The sequence below is a fragment of the Octopus sinensis genome, linkage group LG3, assembly GCF_006345805.1.
Source record: "Octopus sinensis linkage group LG3, ASM634580v1, whole genome shotgun sequence".
Classification (NCBI taxonomy): Eukaryota; Metazoa; Mollusca; class Cephalopoda; order Octopoda; family Octopodidae; genus Octopus; species Octopus sinensis.
In genome coordinates, this window is record NC_042999.1 from 74,019,923 (window position 1) to 74,039,889 (window position 19,967).

At 39.3% G+C, this 19,967-nt stretch overlaps 1 protein-coding gene across 3 annotated transcripts in view; it reads right to left on the minus strand.

Annotated features, from left to right (window-relative positions):
- Positions 1–18,038, minus strand: part of LOC115209704 (universal stress protein Sll1388-like) — a 47,483-nt gene extending 29,445 nt beyond the window's left edge. For 2 of the 3 annotated variants that reach the window (XR_004998232.1, XR_004998231.1), the window contains exons 1-2: positions 17,436–18,038; positions 6,710–6,790 (exon numbers count right to left, since the gene is read on the minus strand). Coding sequence is in view for 1 of the 3 variants with exons in the window: in XM_029778192.2 (XP_029634052.1) it covers positions 6,710–6,790; positions 17,436–17,538 (184 nt within the window). In the remaining 2 variants the exon portion in view is untranslated. The remainder of the gene's footprint in view (positions 1–6,709; positions 6,791–17,435) is intronic. The other variant, XM_029778192.2, reaches the window with a different exon arrangement.
- Between the last annotated feature and the right edge of the window lie 1,929 nt (positions 18,039–19,967).

Sequence of the window (19,967 nt, forward strand, 5' to 3'; positions counted from 1 at the left end):
TTTGGCAAAGTTTCTATGGCTGGATGCCAACTACTTTATAGAGTGCATAGGGTGCTTTTTGCCTGACACTGATGCCTGTGACATCAAGTAATTTACAAAACAAAGTAAAAAGAGACCTCTCAACTGAATGGGTTATAGCAGAGGTGGGTGGCAGCTTTCTGTCAGGTGTTGAGAGGTTAAGTGTGATAGGATAGGAATGGGTGTCTTGTTATAGAAGAGATACATGACTACCTTGCATCATAAAGGAGTAGGTGGGAGTAGCTAGAAAGAAAACAAAGACATTGGTAGTGAAGTGTCAGAAAGTACAAGAAGGTGAATATAAGAGAGTGTATGGGGGAAGTGAGTAGTAAGTTCATAAAAATGTGAGAGGAGATTAAAGATGAGGCTAGAGGTTAATGTGAATGATATACAAGGGTGAAGTTGTGATTAATGGTAGATATTAGTATGGAGGAGAATGTAAAAGAAATACATATCGAAGGAGGTGGTAATAAGTGACAGAATGGTAATAGGGGAAAAGTGGAGAGCAGTTGTATAATAAACCTGCAAATAGATAAAAATAATACAAGGGTGGGAGGAGAAATAGAAATGTATAGGATCAGAGATGAAAGTCTGGGGTATGTAATGGTAGCTATGGTGAGTGGAGGACAAAGATGGAATGGGAGGCTTCAATGGAAGATATGAGAGGATATTAAAGCTGGGATATGGTAGTCTGAAGATGTAGTTCAGGTGAGAGAGAGAGAGTGAGAGAGAGAGAGAGAGAGAGAGAGAGAGAGAGAGAGAGAGAGAGAGAGAGGAGAGAGAGAGAGAGAGAGAGAGAGAGAGAGAGAGAGAGACCTGGAGGAATAGTTATATAAATATACATTCATACTCACTCACACACACACACACACACACATATTATTATGTCTAGGGAGAGTCATTTCCTTTTTGTGAGAATTTAACACACTAATCGATTTCCACTCATTTACTTATTTATTTTCACTAAAATTTTCGTTGCAACTTGCAACATTTTCAATAGACGTTGACTCTACTATTGAAATTGTGTTCTTCAACACACAAATTCACATAAAGAACCTTGCAAACCAAATACAAAAACGAAATATATATATATGTTCTTTATTCTTTTACTTGTTTCAGTCATTTTTGACTGTGGCCTTGCTGAAGCACCACCTTTTAGGGTTTTAGTCAAACAAGTCAACCCCAGGTCTTATTTCTTAAGCCTACTACTTATTCTATCAGTCCCTTTTATTGAACCACTAAGTTACAAGGATGTAGACACCAACACTGGTGTGAACCGGCTCCACGCAACCATCGAATACAGAGCTCACCCAAGTGCCAACCAAGCACCAGCGACTCCTTGCGGACCGCCTCCTCAACTGCATCAGTGGGCCACCATCTCCTTCAACTGCGTTGCCGTATCGGCAGAACTGGCCCCACCACTGGTTCGCCATCTGGCACGATTCCTCGATTTGCCTTCTACAAATCGCCTGTGCCACTTCCAAAAGATCGGCCGACCCAGCCAGCGCCCTGCCAGCTTCTGCTTCTACTAGGGTCCACCCGACCCTCAATTGAGCTTTTACTATGCACTGCCTGTCGGGCTCCACTGGCCCCAGGCAGCCATCAACCACAAAGCTCACCCAACGCTGAAGCAGTCTTCCTGGCCTTGGTGGACCCACCACCGTTCGTAGCCGTCTCGCCTCGTCAATGGGCTTGGTCCTCTTCCTCACCAGCTTCCGCACCGCAGGCCTCACAACACGCACGCTCGGCCGCCAGTCCATCCACGCCTGTGGCCTCCCCACAGTGGGAACCATACAGTCCTTCTGGGCCCCAAGAGACAGGGGCCCAGACACCAAAGGACCCGCACACGGCATAACACCTGCCGCGACCATTACACACAGAGCCGGAACCTCGGATTTAGCGATATCCGCTCCCGACTTCGCCAGCTCTTCGTCCCAAGCTCCGAGAGACAGGGGTCGAGATGCCAAGGGCTCCAGACACGGAACAACAGCATCAGCCATAACACCTTCAACAGGCCTTTCAGATTCCTTAACCTCTACGGATTCCAAATCACAAGATTTCTTGGGTACAGCATCACAAATTTCGGCAACCAACCCAGGTTCCGCAACACTTCCTTCACTATCTGTTTCACTCGATGCTTCGTTCGACGGGCCATCTATGCCTACAAGACCGTCGCTATCCCCGGTCCAACACCGATCCTCCAAAGCTGACCCATCCGCAACCTCAAGCTCCTGCTGATCTGCCCACAGGCCCTGTCGCCTCTTGTCCATTCTTTCTAAGAATGCGTCTGTCTGCGCCATCTGGCCCCTCAACATCTCTACAATCAGGGCAAGCGAAATCTCCTCGTCTCCGGTTTGACAACCAGACAAATCCATAGCGAAAAAGCCGATCGAAACGCAGCAATCAGAACAATCCCACTTCTGACACCAGTTGTTACGAGGGTGGGACCTCCAATTCGAACTGTTACGGAAATCCTCACACAGGCCCGTTCGATGCAGCGAATAAGCTATGGAAACTCGTCGGAGAGAGGAGAGAGAGGAGATATACACAACAACAACAACAGCAGCAGCCCAGAGGCAATCGAGAGAGACGCAATGAGGCAAGGCACAACTGGCAACAGCTACTGGCTTACATTTAACAACAGTTTATATGACAATCAATTGTTACAACATCAAGATACATCAACGCATTTAAGGGAAACAACAAATCAATACATCATACAACAGATCAAAGCATTTAAACATGCATGTAACAATATAACAGTGTTCATACACAAACAAGTTCAGATCAAATAATGTTCACGATATGTCACAGTCCAATCAGAACACTTCGATACATTATACAATGTTCGTATCACAACAATTCACGTTACAATTAAAAGTTCATTATCGTCTACATCAGAGTCCTTCTTTTTCTCTCTTCTTTCTCTTCTTTTCTTTTACATCATAACACGTATCAATACATAATCAAATACCTTAATTCCTAACTGAACAGCCAGTGTCCCATCCTGCACTCCATCTCTCTCTCAATACTGCTAACTCCAGCTCGCCAAGCTCTCGCATCCCAATCGCTTGCTCCTAAAATTCCAACTCCCTATCCTGACTTCCAAGATCCGCCTGTGCTCCTCGACGACCGAATACCAACTACCCAAAACCTCACTTGCTCTCTCCCTTCCCACTGCCCTCATCTCCATCTGTCTCTACTGCTTATACCTTCTCTATCTGCCCTGGTCCCTAACTGCCTGTCCTCCTCTGCCCCTCATCCTCTCTCACTGCCAATATCCTCTCCATCTGCTCTTAGATTCCTTACTCTATCTTTTTCCTCAATCTGTCCCTTAGCCTTATACTCTACCTCTCTCACTACTTTTCTTCCTCTTCTTCAAGGGGTGTCTAGGACGACCGCACAAGGCCACAGGTCCCTCCAAAGGCCCATTAATCTCCCAGTAAACAAAGGGCTGTCTCTTTTCTTCCAGACATGCCGGCGCCACACCCAAAAGTGGGTCACCAAGAAATACTGCACTAGCCAAACCGTAACAACATATATATTTATATATATATATATATATATATATGTGTGTGTGTGTGGTGGTAGAACAATGTTGTTGACTGGGCTATTAGAGAAAAGAAACAGGCTTGGAAGGACTGGAAGAACGGTGGTAGCAGGGAATTGTATCAGACTGCCAGAAGGGAAGCTAGGAGACAGGTTTATTTAGCCAGAGGGGAAGCAGATAAGAAAAAATTTGCCAATGTTCTGCACCGTGAAGACCAATGACTTGAGGCATTTTGTGTTGCAAGACAGTGTGTGAGAGAGAATCGTGATGTCGTAGGAGAGAAACATGTCCGCATGGATGATGGTTCACTTGCATTAAGCGAGGCTGCAAAGACAGAGGTTTAGAGACACCACTATGAAAGGTTGCTCAATAAAGAGAATGAATGGAAAAAAGAGAGTCTACCGAATGTCAACCCTACAGAGGGACCAGCTATCCGAATTGACAGTACTTTGGTAGATAAAGCAATTAAGAGTATGAAGACAGGAAAAGTCCCTGGCCCGTCAGGAATCACTGCAGGGATACTCAAAATATCTGGCAGTGTTGGCTATAGCCTAGTCACCTGTATAGTTAACCAGGTGATACACGAAGGAGCCATACAAAATGACTGGTGTAGCAGCATAATAGTCAACTGCTACAAAGGCAAAGGTGACGCCCTAGATACAAATAACTACAGAGGTATCAAGTTGTTGGATCAGGTAACGAAGGGAGAGAGTCAGTTTAGATGAGATGCAGTTTGGGTTCGTGCCAGGGAAAAGCACCACTGATGCGATATTTCTGGTAAGATAGCTGCAGGAGAAATACCTAATCAAAGATAAACCTCTGTCCCTGGCTTTCGTTGACATGGAGAAAGCCTTTGACAGGATCCCCCGATCCCTTATCTAGTGGTCAATGAGGAAACTAGGGATAGATGAATGGTTAGTGAGAGCTGTGCAAGCCATATACAGGGATGCTGTTAGTAAGGTGAGGGCTGGCAACATGTATAGTGAAAAATTCCGGGTAGAGGTAGTGGTCCACCAAGGTTCAGTCCTCAGCCCCCTCCTATTTAGGATAGTCCTGCAGGCAATAACAGAGGAATTCAAGACAGGATGCCCCTGGGAGCTCCTGTATGCTGATGACCTTGCTCTAATTGTTGAGTCACTATCAGAACTAGAGGAGAAGTTTCAAGTGTGGAAGCAAGGATTAGAATGAAGAGCCTTAGAGTCAACCTAGCTAAACCAAAGTCCTAATAAGTATGAAGGCAGACAAACCACAAATCCCTTCAGGTAGATGGCCCTGCTTGATCTGTAGAAAAGGTGTAGGTAGAAACTCTATAATATGTACCCAGTGTAAGCTATGGACACATAAGAGGTGCAGCAATATCAAAGGAAGGCTAACTGGGAAGATAGTTTTTGTATGTGGCAGATGCTCAGGAGCAATTAACACTGAAAATGTGCAGAGAACAACTTTCGCCACATTCCAGGGAGAAAAACCAGAAGTAGTTGATAGCTTCCATTACCTAGGTGACCAAGACAGTAGTGGAGGAGGGTGTGCTGAAAGTGTAGCTGCTAGAATAAGAATAGCCAGGGCAAATTTCAGAGAGCTCTTATCTGCTGGTGACAAAGGGCCTCTCACTCAGAGTAAAAGGTAGACTGTATAATGTATGTGTAAGAACAGCCATATTACATGGCAGTGAAACATGGGCAGTGACTGCTGAGGACATGTGTAAAATCGCAAGGAATGAAGCCAGTATTCTCCGCTGGATGTGTAATGTCAGCGTGCATACTTGATACTTGTGTAAGTACCTTGAGAGAAAAGTTCGACCTAAGAAGCATCAGATGTGGTGTGCAAGAGAGATGACTGTGCTGGTATGGCCATGTGGCAAGAATGGATGTGGATAGCTGTGTGAAAAAGTGTCACACCCTAACAGTTAAGTAACCCGTGGGAGAGGTAGACCCAGGAAGACCTGGGATGTGGTGCTTAAGCATGACCTTTGAACATTGGGCCTCACCAAGGCAATGACTAATGACTGGGACCTTTGGAAATATGTTGTTCTTGAGAAGACTCGGTACACCAAGTGAGACCATAACCTCGTAGCCTATGCCAAGGGTGTAACCATCCTACTTATGTGTACCTTTCCTTCATTGGACACTAAACTTTGTTTGCGAAGACCTGTTGAGGCAAGTGAAATCGAAATTGAAATCAAATTCGATGACTGGCATCTGTTCTAGTGCACCATTCTAAGAGCACCATCTGAGCGTGATCTTTGCCGGAGCAACAAACTGGCTTTCATGCCAGTGGCACATAAAAAGCACCATTTGAGTGTGATCGTTACCTGCGTCGCCTTACTGGCACTTGTGCTGGTGGCATGTGAAAAAACATTTGTGGTCGTTGCCAGTAGTGCCTAACTGGCCTTCATGCCAGTGGCACATAAAAGCACCCACTACACTCTCGGAGTGGTTGGCGTTGATGATGATGATGATGATGATGATGTGATGATGATGTATATATATATATATATTATATATATATATATATATATAATATATATATATATATATAGAGAGAGAGAGAGAGAGAGAGAGAGAGAGAGATACAAGCACAGACACATACAGACACTCAAATTTGGTAGAAAAATAGACGTTAAAATGATGATGATGATAATGATATATCTCAATGCATGATCTGATCTCTTGTATTTTTTCAGAAAATTTGCTATTTTTTTGAAACAGCTCAGGGAGTTATGGTAATGCAGAATAAACAAAATCTCTGCTGTGACTTTGAGCTCCTGAAGCAGCCTAATAGTTGAACTTCTGAAAAATAACTCATTTTTTAAATTTCATTTCAACAAGAATGGGGAGAAAGGTAAAAATAATTTACTGCCTCCCCTCCATCTGCTCCCTGGCCTGTACCATTATAATGTGTACCAACAGAGTTTTCTGATACACTTGAACAACACACTCCTGTGCAGATGATTCATTTTCTTTAACTTTCTGCACACTGGTGTCATTCATTTACATCTTAGACCTCCCTCTTATACTAGAGTCATACTACTTTCGAGATCAGGGATCTTAAATATATTTTTCAATGGCCTTACAGCAATCTAGGTGACTTTATCAAGACAAACAAAATACGATAAGAAAACTCATGAAGATATTTACTTACTTGGCATGAGAATACTAGGGTATTCCAGTATATGGATGAGTACCACAAAGTCATCTTTCCGTTGTAGGTTATCAAGGTACCCTGAATAAAGAAGAGGAAACATTATCAGTTATCCACTAAGAATGTTATCACAGTTTTGTAGTTTTTGCATGGAAATAAGAATATGTACCCAAATCTTAAAAGAGTTATTGAGATACCACTAAAGTTGGCAATATGGGCAGGATCCAGTCTGATTTGGCATGGTTTTCTACAGCTGGATACCTTTCCTAACGCCAATCACTCTGAGAGTGTAATGGGTGCTGTTATGTGCAACCGGCATATACATACACATATATACATATGCATACACATACAGTCACATGCACACATATATACATATATTTACATACATTGGGCAGAGCATTTTTCTACTATAATTCTGGGATGACCAAAGACTTGTGAGTGGATTTAGTGGATGGAAAGTGAAAGCAGCCTGTCATATATTTATAAGTCTGTATGTGTGTGTGTGTGTGTGTGTGTGTGTGTGTGTGTGTGCGCATGCTTGTGTCAACTTATCTTGACATCAGGTGATTGGTGTAAATAATGTCATTCATTTCCAGCAATCTGTGAAAAGCATGTCTGGTTATAGGGAATTATTAACTTACATGGAAACAAGTAAGAGTTGGTGACAGGAAGGGCATCCAGCTGTAGAAAATTTGCTTTTCTGAATTCTATCTGACCTATGTAAGGATGATGACGATGATGATGATGTAATTGTATATGTGTATTATGTGTGCGTATGTATGTAAGTTGTCTCAAAGTCCATAAGTCAGGGAAAATGCACTCATATATCTGTCAATAGAGCGGATAAATTATCCAAAGTGTACAGTATTATATATCCACCATCATCATCCTTCGATCAACCTATAGTTGGTTGGAACTCCATTGACAATCCTTTTCCACACTACACAGTCCTGCATTGCTGTGTTTAGATCTCTAATATCCAGCTCTGAGTCCTGGAAATGTCAGTTTCCTGGAGAAAATACTTCCAGAGGGATGCCATTGGAGCAGGGATGAAATAACCTCTTTCTCTGCTCGATGTCAGTGGCCAGCAAATTGTAGCCATTTCTGCTTTAGCTTGAGGAATATTGGTATCAGATTTCCATAGATGTTACTAAGTGTTGGGTGTGATCTCCAACTGATATTCTGTATCTTTCTGAGCAAGTTGGTATATGTTCCAGCTAGTTGTATTCCTAAGAGAGCCAATAAGGTCCAGTTCTCTGATCCACAGAGAAGGACTGGCTCAATCAGTGTTCTAAATATGTTAACTTTTAATGTGGGTGGAAAGTTTGAGTGCCAGATCTTATCAAGTCTGTTACAAGCATCTCAAGCAAGAGCTTTGTGGATGCGAAAGTCCTTTTGGAAGTCTACTATGTGTGATCCAAGATATTTGAAATCATCAACGTTTTTGATTGATATATTATTGAGCGATTTAAGTTCAGGTAACTTGGAGGGAGTTGTGATAAATTGTCTCATTCTCATTGCAGTAAAAGCCGATCTTGTTTGTTGCTTTCTCCAGTGCTTGTAACAAAAATTCTGCATCTTTAATACAATGGGATATCAAGGCAAGATCGTCAGCAAAGTCAAGATCAGTTAAATATTGTGCACAATACTGACTGCTCTGGCGGGGTTTCAAAAGGAGTCTCTTTTCCTCCAAAACATCTAGGGAAATGCATAGAACATAGTCGAGAACAATGATGAACAAGAAAGGAGCAAGTGTGTTACTCTGCAGAACACCTGCTTCAACTTCAAAGAAGTAAGAATTATATATCCACTACACATACCTGCCATGAACCATTGGGTCACAACCACTCCAAGTTGAAAATGTCAATGTGCAGTGGGAAAAGAACAAGTACTATTTCTAACTTGTAATACAATTCTTAAATAATACAGTTCTCCTGCCTTTGGTGTGACAACATAAACATGACCAAGTGTTTCTTCTTTGAAAACGTTTAAATGGATCTTCAACTTTTTTTCCTTGCTTTCTTCTTTGCCATTCTTTGTTACTACTGTTCCGAGTGAAAATACATGGGTACTTCAGCATAAAGTAATGCTTTTTGCAAAGTCCCCATTCTGTCAATGTCGTTCTCATGTGTTGTTTGTTGACAGCCATATATATCCTCGTTATTTCTGAGCAATATTCTCTGTTTATCTGGTAGATGAACTTGCAGGTGCTCTTTCATGAATTGAAAATCCTAAAATGGATGCAACTACATTTGATGGTCCAATATACTCATCCATTAGATATTGACTAATTTCATTAATGTTTATTTGAACAGCAGCTTGGTCATTTCCTTTCAACATGTTCTTGATGACATGCGTAAATGATCTCCCTGAGGAAACGATTTCAGCATTGCAGTGACACTTGAATGTTCTTAAAAGAGTTTCATTATAAGGTACAACCCATTTGTTTGTTTTTCCATTCTTATGAGATTCAGCTCCTGCCATTGCAAATTATTACTTATATAAAGAGATAGCCTCTCTGTCTGTTTTTCTGTCTTTTGATTAAGATGATAAAGATTAATATTTTATTTTAAATAAAATAGTAATTTTTACCTTTAAGAAAAACAAAAAAAAAACCCCTCAAGTACCTGTGATTCAAAAATATCTCGTAAAAATATTGGGAGACACTCCAAAAGTTGTATAAATGATTAAGGGGAGAAAAAAGAGAGGAAAAAGGATGACGACAACTTTTTGAAATGTTGGCATTTTCAATTTGGTTTGTTTTTCTTAAAGAGGGAAATAACTATTTTATTTGTAATCATTATCATCTTAATCAAAGGGCAGGAAAACAGACAAACCTTGAGTTTTAGAATAATATAGATTACAGCTGATCTTACCAATCAGTTTCCTGCTAGGAATTCAATGGAGTGTTAGGTAACAATCCAATTATATAATCCTGCACTCATCAGAGGTAACCATATTTCATTCCATATCTGCTACCTCTGATGAGCGTAAGGTTATATAAACAGATTGTTACTTATACTCCATGGGATATATGTGTGTGTATGTGTGTGCGTGCACACACACACACACACAGATATAGAGAGAGGTACATGCATATGCTAGAAGTAATGAATGAAGAAAAGAGTATAAAGATACAGAAGATAGAGTATAAACAGTTTATTGATTTCAAGCATGAAATAATTTGTCAGGTGAAACCAAAAGCTCTATTTAGTTGTGATTCTGGCTGAGCTAATAAATTATATATATAAATATTTATAGGTATATTGGAGAATTAAGATAACACCAGCATAAATATTTAGCTCCTACATATGTTTCCCTGTTGTAGTTACTTGGGACACCAAGTGTTAAAGAACACTGTATGCCCCAGAGCAGATGAGGCAACTTGCTCCAAGGTGAGCAAGAATGGTAGATATCAGTATTTCACTTAATTTTGCTTCACATGTACTATGCCACAGTACATCAACAAATGTACTTTACACTATTTGCATGTATACTCGAGACCGGTCATTCATTTAATTTAAAGATCAATATCTATCATTCCTGCTGACCTCAGGGCAAGTTGCCTCACCTGGTCCAGGACATTAAATGTTCATTTAATGTTGTGTAGGGAGCTTTCCCAGGATACTGTTCCTCAGCAAATTGGCATAGAAACAAAACACATATGTTATGTATGTGTGACTGATAATATTTAAATAAATAAATAAAATATATAAATATATACATACACATACAAACACACACAGATACACACATGCATGCATGCACATCAGACATTAACCCTTTTAAAACAGTTGATGTGACTTTATGCACACAAAGTAGATGTTTTAAATTGGTTGATGTAATTATATACTGCCTGACTTAGAACCTGTCGCCGGAGTTAATACCAGTCCACCTACCAACTGATTAGATGTTTCATGTAAATATTACATCCTGACAGGCTGGTCTTGCCACTCCAGCTCTGTCAACTTCATCGTTCCTGTTTTGTTGAATTTATGGTCACCGCATCCTATCACTCCAGCTCAGTCAACTTCGTCATTGCGTCCTGTTTTGTCAAATTTACGGTTGTCATGTCCTGTTTCATTGAATTTATGGTCATCATGCCAAGCTACACCAAGCTCCACCACCTTACGAGTTGTTTCTTCTGGTTCAGATGATGACTTGAGGAGTGAGTATTTTCCTAGTTCAGAATCAGAGGATTCCGATAGTGATGCTGATATTCTGGTGAATCAAAGGTACAGGTGGCCAGCAGTGAATGCCCCTGAACAATAGAATGTTGTGTGGTGATCGAGAGATAATTCAGTCTGACAGCATAGGTTTACTGGTACACCTGGCATAAAGGCAAACCTTGAACATAGAAGTTTGCCATTGGAAATCTTCCATGAGTTTTTGACGGATGGAATGTTCCAATATATAGCAGATGAAACAAATGACTATGCTGAAAACCATCCTCAGCATGTCAGACCTGGGCAAGGCAGTGATTGGTTTCCAACCACAGGGGACAAAATCAAAGTTCTGATTGCCCTGCTAATACTGATGGGCACTGTGACAAAACTGACTCTGGCAACATATTGGAATCTGGATCCAGCCACATCAACATGTTTCTTTCTGGAAAAGATGCCACGTAATTGATTTTTGGCATTTCTTTGAAATGTACATTTCAACTCAGGTGAGAACCAGGATGACAGGCTGCACAAAATACGTTGTATCATTGACAAAGTGGCTGAAAATTTCAGAATGGTGTATGTCCCCACACAGGATATTTGTATGGATAAGAGTTCGTGGAAATTCAAGGGAAGGCTCTGATTCAAACAATACAACCTGACCAAATGTGCCTGCTTTGGAGTAAAGGTTTATAAACTATGTCAGTCAACTGGTAAAGCCAGTTCATGTGGAATTACAAAATCTCCACTGGTCAGGACAGATTGGATCTTCCAGCATTTACTCAAGTGTCAACTGATGTTGTGTTGTTGCTGAATGAAAACTTGTGGACAGGGTCAATCTCTCAGATCAGCTGGCAATGACACACAAATTGGTGAGAAAATTTGTGAAATGGTACAAAAAAATTTTCTTTTATATAGTTGACATGTGTATCATGAACTCACATTTAATTTGGCAGTGTGGAGGATTGAATGACATTCAGGAATATATTGTTTTGTGAAATGATAGAAGCATCAGACCTGCCAAAGTACAGAATGTGTGGACATCCCCACGCTGGACTCTCTTCTCATGGCATGGTAAAGGGATGTGGACACTTTTCACGACTGTTTCCCCCCACCACCAAGAAGCCAAATGCTTCAAAGAGATTTACAGTATATAAAGCAAAAGGGAAACATAAGGAAACCAGAAACCATTGTATGATATGCCACTGTGTGTGGTATCCTATTTTGAACTCTACCACACAAAAGTCAATTTTTTAATTCATGCGATTGTAAATATATGAAGTTGATCTGACTTGTGCTGTTGAATGTTCTTATTCAGGAATAATACCGCATGAGCATCCTGCACAGGATATAGTTTATAAATAAACAGTATGTGACTGAATGAATCACCGCTGTAAACTGATCAAAGTGGTTGATGTAAATATACATGGAACCATTGTCATGCACTAATTGCTGATCACAGCCAAGATGATTACCATCAATGCAACCTCGTTGATTGATAAAAAAAAAAAAAAACGTCATGGGGTTAAAAGATGATGATGATATAAATATATGTATAAAATATATATAAAATTAAAAAAGTATGTATAAAATTTAGATGATGGTGAGGATATGTGTAAGCTTGCAAGAAACGAAGCCAGTATGCTCTGCTGGATGTGTAATGTCAGTGTGCATACCTTGAGAGAAAAGTTTGACCTTAGAAGCATCAGATGTGGTGTGCAAGAGAGACGACTGCACTGGCATGGTCATGTTGTGAGAATGGATGAGGATAACTGTCACACCCTAGCGGTTGAGGGAACCTGTGGAAGAGGTAGACCCTGGAAGACCTGGGATGAGGTGGTGAAGTATGACCTACGAACATTAGGCCTCACCAAGGCAATGACTAGTGACCGAGACCTTTGGAAATATGTTGTGCTTGAGAAGACCTGGCAAGCCAAATCAGACCATAACCCATGGCCTATGCCAGTGGTGTAACCAGCCACTTATGAGTACCTTTCCTTCATTGGACACTAAACTCTGCTTGCGAAGACCTGTTGAGGCAAGTGAAATCGAAATCAAATTCGATGACAGCACTGCATGACTGGCATCCATGCAAGTGGAGCACTAAGAGCACCATCTGAGCATGATTGTTGCCAGGGCCACTGACTGGCTCCTGTGCCGGCGGCACGTAAAAAGCACCATTCGAGCATGATCATTACCAGTGTCACCTTACTGGCACGTGAAAAACAACATTCGAGTGAGGTTGTTGCCAGTGCCGCTGGACTGGCTCCTGTGCAGGTGGCATGTAAAAAACACCATTTGAGTATGGCCGTTGCCTGTACCGCCTGACTGACCCTCATGCCAGTGGCACGTAAAAGCACCCAGTATACTCTCAGAGTGGTTGATGTTAGGAAAGGCATCTGATCTGCCAGATCAGATTGGAGCCTGGTGCAGCCATCTGGCTCGCCAGTCCTCAGTCGAACCATCCAATCCATGCCAGCATGGAAAGCAGACGTTAAACAATGATGATGATGATGATATAGGTGCATACGTGACTGTGTGGTAAGAAATTTGCTTCCTACTATGGTTCTGGGTTCAGTCCTACTGTGTGCACCTTGGACAAGTATTTTTTTTTTTACTATAGTCTTGGGCCAACCAAACTTATGTGTAGATTTGGTAGATGGAAACTCGTTTGTGTGTGTGTGTGTGTATCTTTCTGTCTGCTTGACAACTGGTCTGCTTATGTTGCCATATCTTAGTTGTTTGTCAAGAAAGACCGATAGAATAAATACTGAGCTTTAAAAAAAAAGTCCTGGGATTGATTTGTTTGACTAAGATTCTTCAAAGTGGTGCCCCAGCATGACCACAGTCTAATAACTGAAACAAATAAAGGACATACACAAAATATGTATGACAGTTCAGCAGTAGTTAATGAATTAGAGAGGGAAGCAAGAAATGCTTCATCATAAATTTAGCAGTAGTACTTGAGAGAAAGACCAAAGCCGAGAGCAAAGAACAAATACCGAGTGAGTAGTAAAGCAAAATAGTTGTTGCTTAATCGGTGTACTGTACTCAATTTGAGGTGGTTGGTAGAGGGATGATCAAGGGAAAAACATTAATACTGCTTGGAGTTGTATTGTCAAAAAGTGTTAAAATCATTGTGACCCCCAATTATCAGCTGACAATAGGAGTAGCCAGTAGTGCTAATTGCATGTCATGTACATACATATATGTGTGTATCTCTCTCTCCCCCTCTCTATATGTAACTTTTATCTTTTTTTTTCATTTTACTTGATCACTCATTAGAGTGCAGCCATAAAGGAACACTACCTTGAAGGGTTGAGTTTATTTTCTAAATCTAGTACTTATGCTATCAGTCTCTATTTGTTGAAGCGCTAATTACAGGAACATAAACAAACCAACACTGGTTGTCAGGTGGTGGTACGAGACAAACACAGATACAAAGACGCCCATATAGATATATACATGTATATTCATATGACAATCATTCTTCAGTTTCTGCCTATTAAATCCACTCACAAGGCCTTGGACAGCCTACGACTATAGAAAAAGACACTTGCCCAAGGTGCAATACAGTGGAACTAAACCTGTAACCATGTGAATAGAAAGCAAACTTCTTAATCACATAACCATGTCTGCACCTATACATGTACCTATATTTATGTGTGTGTGTGTGTATCTATCTACACTCACACACATTTCTATACATATATACATATTGACATATACATACACACACATACTCCCTACTTAACATACACAAATGTACTTTACTTTCATATTAGTATACTGTTTACTTGATTTCATTATCAAGCTACAGCCATCCTGGAACACTGCTTAGAAAGATCTAGTCCAGTGGTTTTCAACCAGGATTCATATGACCCTAGGGGTCCACACAAACAAAATAGTAAACTGAGAATTCACAGTAGTATTTCAAGGGTCCATGAAAAAATTTTGATTTACATGTATTTATTACAAGAAACAGCAAGGTTTCTTTCTCTAACATTTTACATAATTCAACCTGCATAAGTTAATGTGTGAAAAACAAAATAGAGAATTTTGAAAGAAGTATGTCTAAAACTAGTTTTTGAACATTGAATGGCTATGGGAGTGGGGTCAGCCAGAGTAAAATAGTAATCAAAGGGGACCATAGGTAAAAAATGGTCAAGAACCACTGATCTAGTTGAACAAATTGACTCTAGTACTTAATCTTTTGAAAGACTGGTACTTATTCTATCAGTCTCCTTTGCTGAACCACTAAGTTACAGAATATAATAAAATCAACATTGGTTGTCAAGCAGTGGTAGGGGGACAAACACAGACACAAAGGCAAACATGCATAGATATATACATACACACCTTCACACATATATATACATCTTTCAATATCAATATATTGATTGATCGCTAAATCCACAAGTCTTTTTTTATTCTCCCTCTGTTTATTATATCTGATTCCTTTCTGTTGAATAGCACAGGCTCGAAATGTAAAAGACTTACTCACTTTCCCAAGCATCAAACTAATGCACCTGCATGTTGTTCATACACCTGTCTTTGTCTTCTGTTTTTCTGTAAATTTCATCTATCTATCTATCTATCTATCTATCTATCTATCTATCTATCTATCTATCTATATACATACATACATATATATATATATATATATATCATCATCATCGTTTAATGTCCATTTTCCATGCTGGTTTGGGTTGGAGATTTGACTGGGGGACTGGCAAGCCAGTAGGGTGTGCCTGGCTCCAATCTGATCTGGCAAGGTTTCTACAGATGGATGCCCTTCCTAATGGCAACCACTCCGAGAGTGTAGTGAGTGCTTTTTACATGCCCCCGGCAGAGGAGCCAGTCAGGGGAAACTAGCATTGACCACGTTCAGATGGACATTTTGCATGTCACTGGCATGGGAAGCCAGTCAAGCAGTGTATACACACACACACACACACATATATTTATATATATGTATACATACACATACATTATCTTTTACTAGTTTCAGTCATTTGATTATAGCCATGCTAGGACATCACCTCAAAGAGATTTTAGTTGGATGAATTGACACTAGTACATAATGTTTTTAAAACTTGTATTATTCTATTGGTCTGTTTTGCTGAACCGCTAAGTTATGGGATATATACACACTAACACAAGTTGTCAAGTGGTGATGGGGAATAGACACACACATACATATATACGACGGGTTTCTTTCAGTTTCTGTCTACCAAATCACTCACAAGGCTTTGGTTGGCTCAAGGCTATAGCAGAAGACACTTGCTCAGGGCGTCGGAAAAGTAAGCTTCCTACCACACAGCCATGCCTACACCTATGTGATATATATTATTTATATAACATACATTATTTCTATATATGTATTTTAACTGTGTGGTAAGAACTTTGATTCCCAACCATATGGTTCTAAGTTCAGTCCCATTGCAAAGAACCTTTGGCAAGTGTATTTTTCTGTAGTTACAAGCCGACCAAAGCCTTGAGTGGATTTAGTAGACAGAAACTATATAAATGCCTAAATGTGTGTATATACATATGTGTGTATAAATATATATATGTTTGCCCCCCCCCCCACAACTGGTGTCATGTAACTTAGCAGTTCGGCAAAAGTGACTAATAGAATAAGTATCAGATTAAAATAAAAAATAATACTGGAGTCAATTCATTTGACTAGAATTCTTCAAGGCAATGCTCCAGCATGGCCACAGTCAAATGACTGAAACTTGTAAAAAAATAAATAGAATGTATTTATTATATAATATATGAGCATCACACACACACATACACATATATAAATACATAGATCGATATATCTACATACATAGATACATATGTACACACACACACACACACATATATATGTATATATATATGTATATATATATATATGTATATATATATATATATATATATATATGATATATATATATATTATATGTATATATATATATGTATATATATATATGTATATATATATATGTTATATATATATATATATATATATATATGTATATATATATATGTATATTATATATATGTATAATATATATATATATGTATATATTATATATATGTATATATATATATATATATATATATATATATATATATATCACGGCTGATCTTTCCAATCAGTTTCGCATAAAGAATACAATGGAGTGTTTATATATATATATAATTAATTAATAAGGGTGAGAGAATTAGATACTAATTTAATAGTATATTTATGATCAATATAGTGACCACTCTCTTATATTTATTTTATATATATATATATATATATATATATATTATATATATATATATCTTCCCTGAGCGTCTGCTAATACTTTACGTGTACCACATCCTCGCAATTTTTTTTTTGTTTGTTCTTTTTTGGGATTTACTATATATGTATGTATGTATGTATGTATTACACACACACTAACACATGTGTAAATATATATTCAATATAAAGCATTACAACAACGAGAAAAATAACTCAAGAAAATCAAAATAAGATTAATAAAAATCGATTAACAAAGCGAGTAATTTCATCTTACATTGGAATGCACTTTCAGCTACATCCCTCTCGTCAATGGCAATAGCTATGACGCGACTATTCTGGTCCGATTCCATGGCTGCTGATTCTGGTGCTGCGGCCATTTTCTTTCGTGTGAAGCAATGCAATTTCAGAAAGCCAAGAATAGGAATTGATTTTGATTTGGTTCTTATTTCTTGTTGCTGTTCTTGTAGTTGTGTCTTGTTAAATAAATATCCTAATTAAAAATCATACCTTTCCATCGCTTTCTTTCTATATTTGCAAAGTATGTTTTAGGTTCCGTTTGGAATCAATCATCTCAAAGCTGTCAAACGTAGATGGAGAGAAGGTGTAATATTCTCCGATTCTACAACTACTATGCTACCAAAGCTGGTCTCTCTCTCTCTAAAATGTTTAAGTATTTCAATAATATTGACAACTACCACCGCTCCTTCAGTTGATTCCATATTTTCTTCTTTTATTACTTTCAATCACCGTGTTTATAATATAGGTCTTTCCGTATCATCTTCATCGCTTACGATACAATGACTTGAATTAGTTTCGTGAGTTTCAACACCTCCTTCCACCAACCAATAAATCATTAAAACTCGCATCTGAGGTTTAAAACACCTATATCCATGCACGCGTGCGCGCATACACACACACGTACGCGCGCGCATCAGAGAATTCGTAAGGGAGAAGGGTTCTGTATTAAATCTGGATAAACTTAAAAGTACATTAAAATGACAGAAAACGACCATGCTGGAGTTACATTTGTTAATCCAACGGATTTGATCTGAGAACTGACGTCGCGGTTACAATTGCAACGTGATAAAATCACATTTATTTAAAAAAAACACAAGCACTGTTGTATTAACTTTTATTTGGTATGATCGGTAGAGCACCAGACTATTTGCTCCACTTAAACTTTTTTTTACTTTCTGAGTTTAAACCTTGATGAGGTAGATTTTGCTTTTCATTCTTCTGTGCTCAATGAAATAGAAGTGTTACCTACCTGTTTTATCGATAATCAATTGCGTTATCCCCGAGTTTTCAGGCATTGGTAAAATCAATGGTTTGTAACAATAATTCTTTCTTTCTTTCTTTCTTCTTTCTTTCTTCCTGTCTTTCTTTTTATTTTATTGTTTTAGACACTGGGCCAGTAATTTGATCGAAGGGGTTCGCCATTCGACTAACTCCGGCACTTGATTGATACTTATCTTATCGATTCTGGAGAGATCAACGACAAAGTTAACTTCTGCGGCATTTGGACTCGGAGTATCATATATCCATATACGTCTGACAGATTTAATCTCTCTTTAATGACACTTGATTTGCTATTGAATTGTGAATTCCAATCGGTATTCTTCTCACTTCCTTTTCTAAATGTATATCGTGGTTAACTCTGAAGCGTATAATCATATACGCTATATATATTTGCTTTGTTTTCTTTAAGCCATTTCAGAGTGAAAGTAATCAAACTAAATGTGTCTCGTAAAGGTGTTCCAGCATGACCGCAACCGCATGACTGAAACGAATAAAAGAATACTTATTAGTGTAATAAAATTACAGATATTATCATTTGATCAATTTCAAAGACACATATGTCGTCTGCTTCAGTAGATGTCTGTTTCTTTATTACTCACAAGGGGCTAAACATAGAGGGGACAAACAAGGACAGACAAACGGATTAAGTCTATTACTCGACCCCAGTGCGTAACTGGTACTTAATTTATCGACCCCGAAAGGATGAAAGGCAAAGTCGACCTCATTGGAATTTGAACTCAGAACGTAACAGCAGACGAAATACGAATTTCTTTATTGCTCACCGGGGGCCAAACATAGATATGGACAGTACAACTGATGGGATCAGTGAATCGATATGATTTTACATAAATGTGACTTCAAAAATAAATATACAATACATAAAAATCGAATGGAATACACAGTACAAAAACAATACAAATGAAGCGATGATCAAGTTACGCTCCGATCCCACAAGCCCCGATCTACCGCTGATACCTTTTTATTTTTCCTTTTTTTTTTCTCGTCTATTCACACGGTTCCTTGCACGCACAACACTCGTGCAACATACTTCCATCTCTTTTGGAGCGTACACTCTGACAGACACCTCTTCTCCAGCCACAGTTTCCTTTTCAAATGAAAAGAAAAAAGGATCGTAAATTGTGACCAGAGATAAAGTTGCCTGTCTTAATTCCTTTTATCCTAGTCTTCCATACTGCCTCTTTTGCTATTGCTACAACCGTGAGAAAACAATTCTTACCTTCGTTCGTTAGAACTCCCGGTGGGTCAATTTTTATAATTGACTCAGTCGACAGCCGTACTCTTCCTTCGCCGGACAACAGATGTTCAGCATAAGCCCACATTTCAGTTATCTCCGGACACTGAACAATAGCGTGAGGGACGCTTTCCCTGTCCCCCCCCCCCGCATCTTGGACAGGTCGGCGACTGACGTTTACCATGTCTTGCGAGCTTATCCCAAACGGGCAAGGCACCTCTGTAGCATGGCCAGGTTAAGGACTTTGGGAAGTTG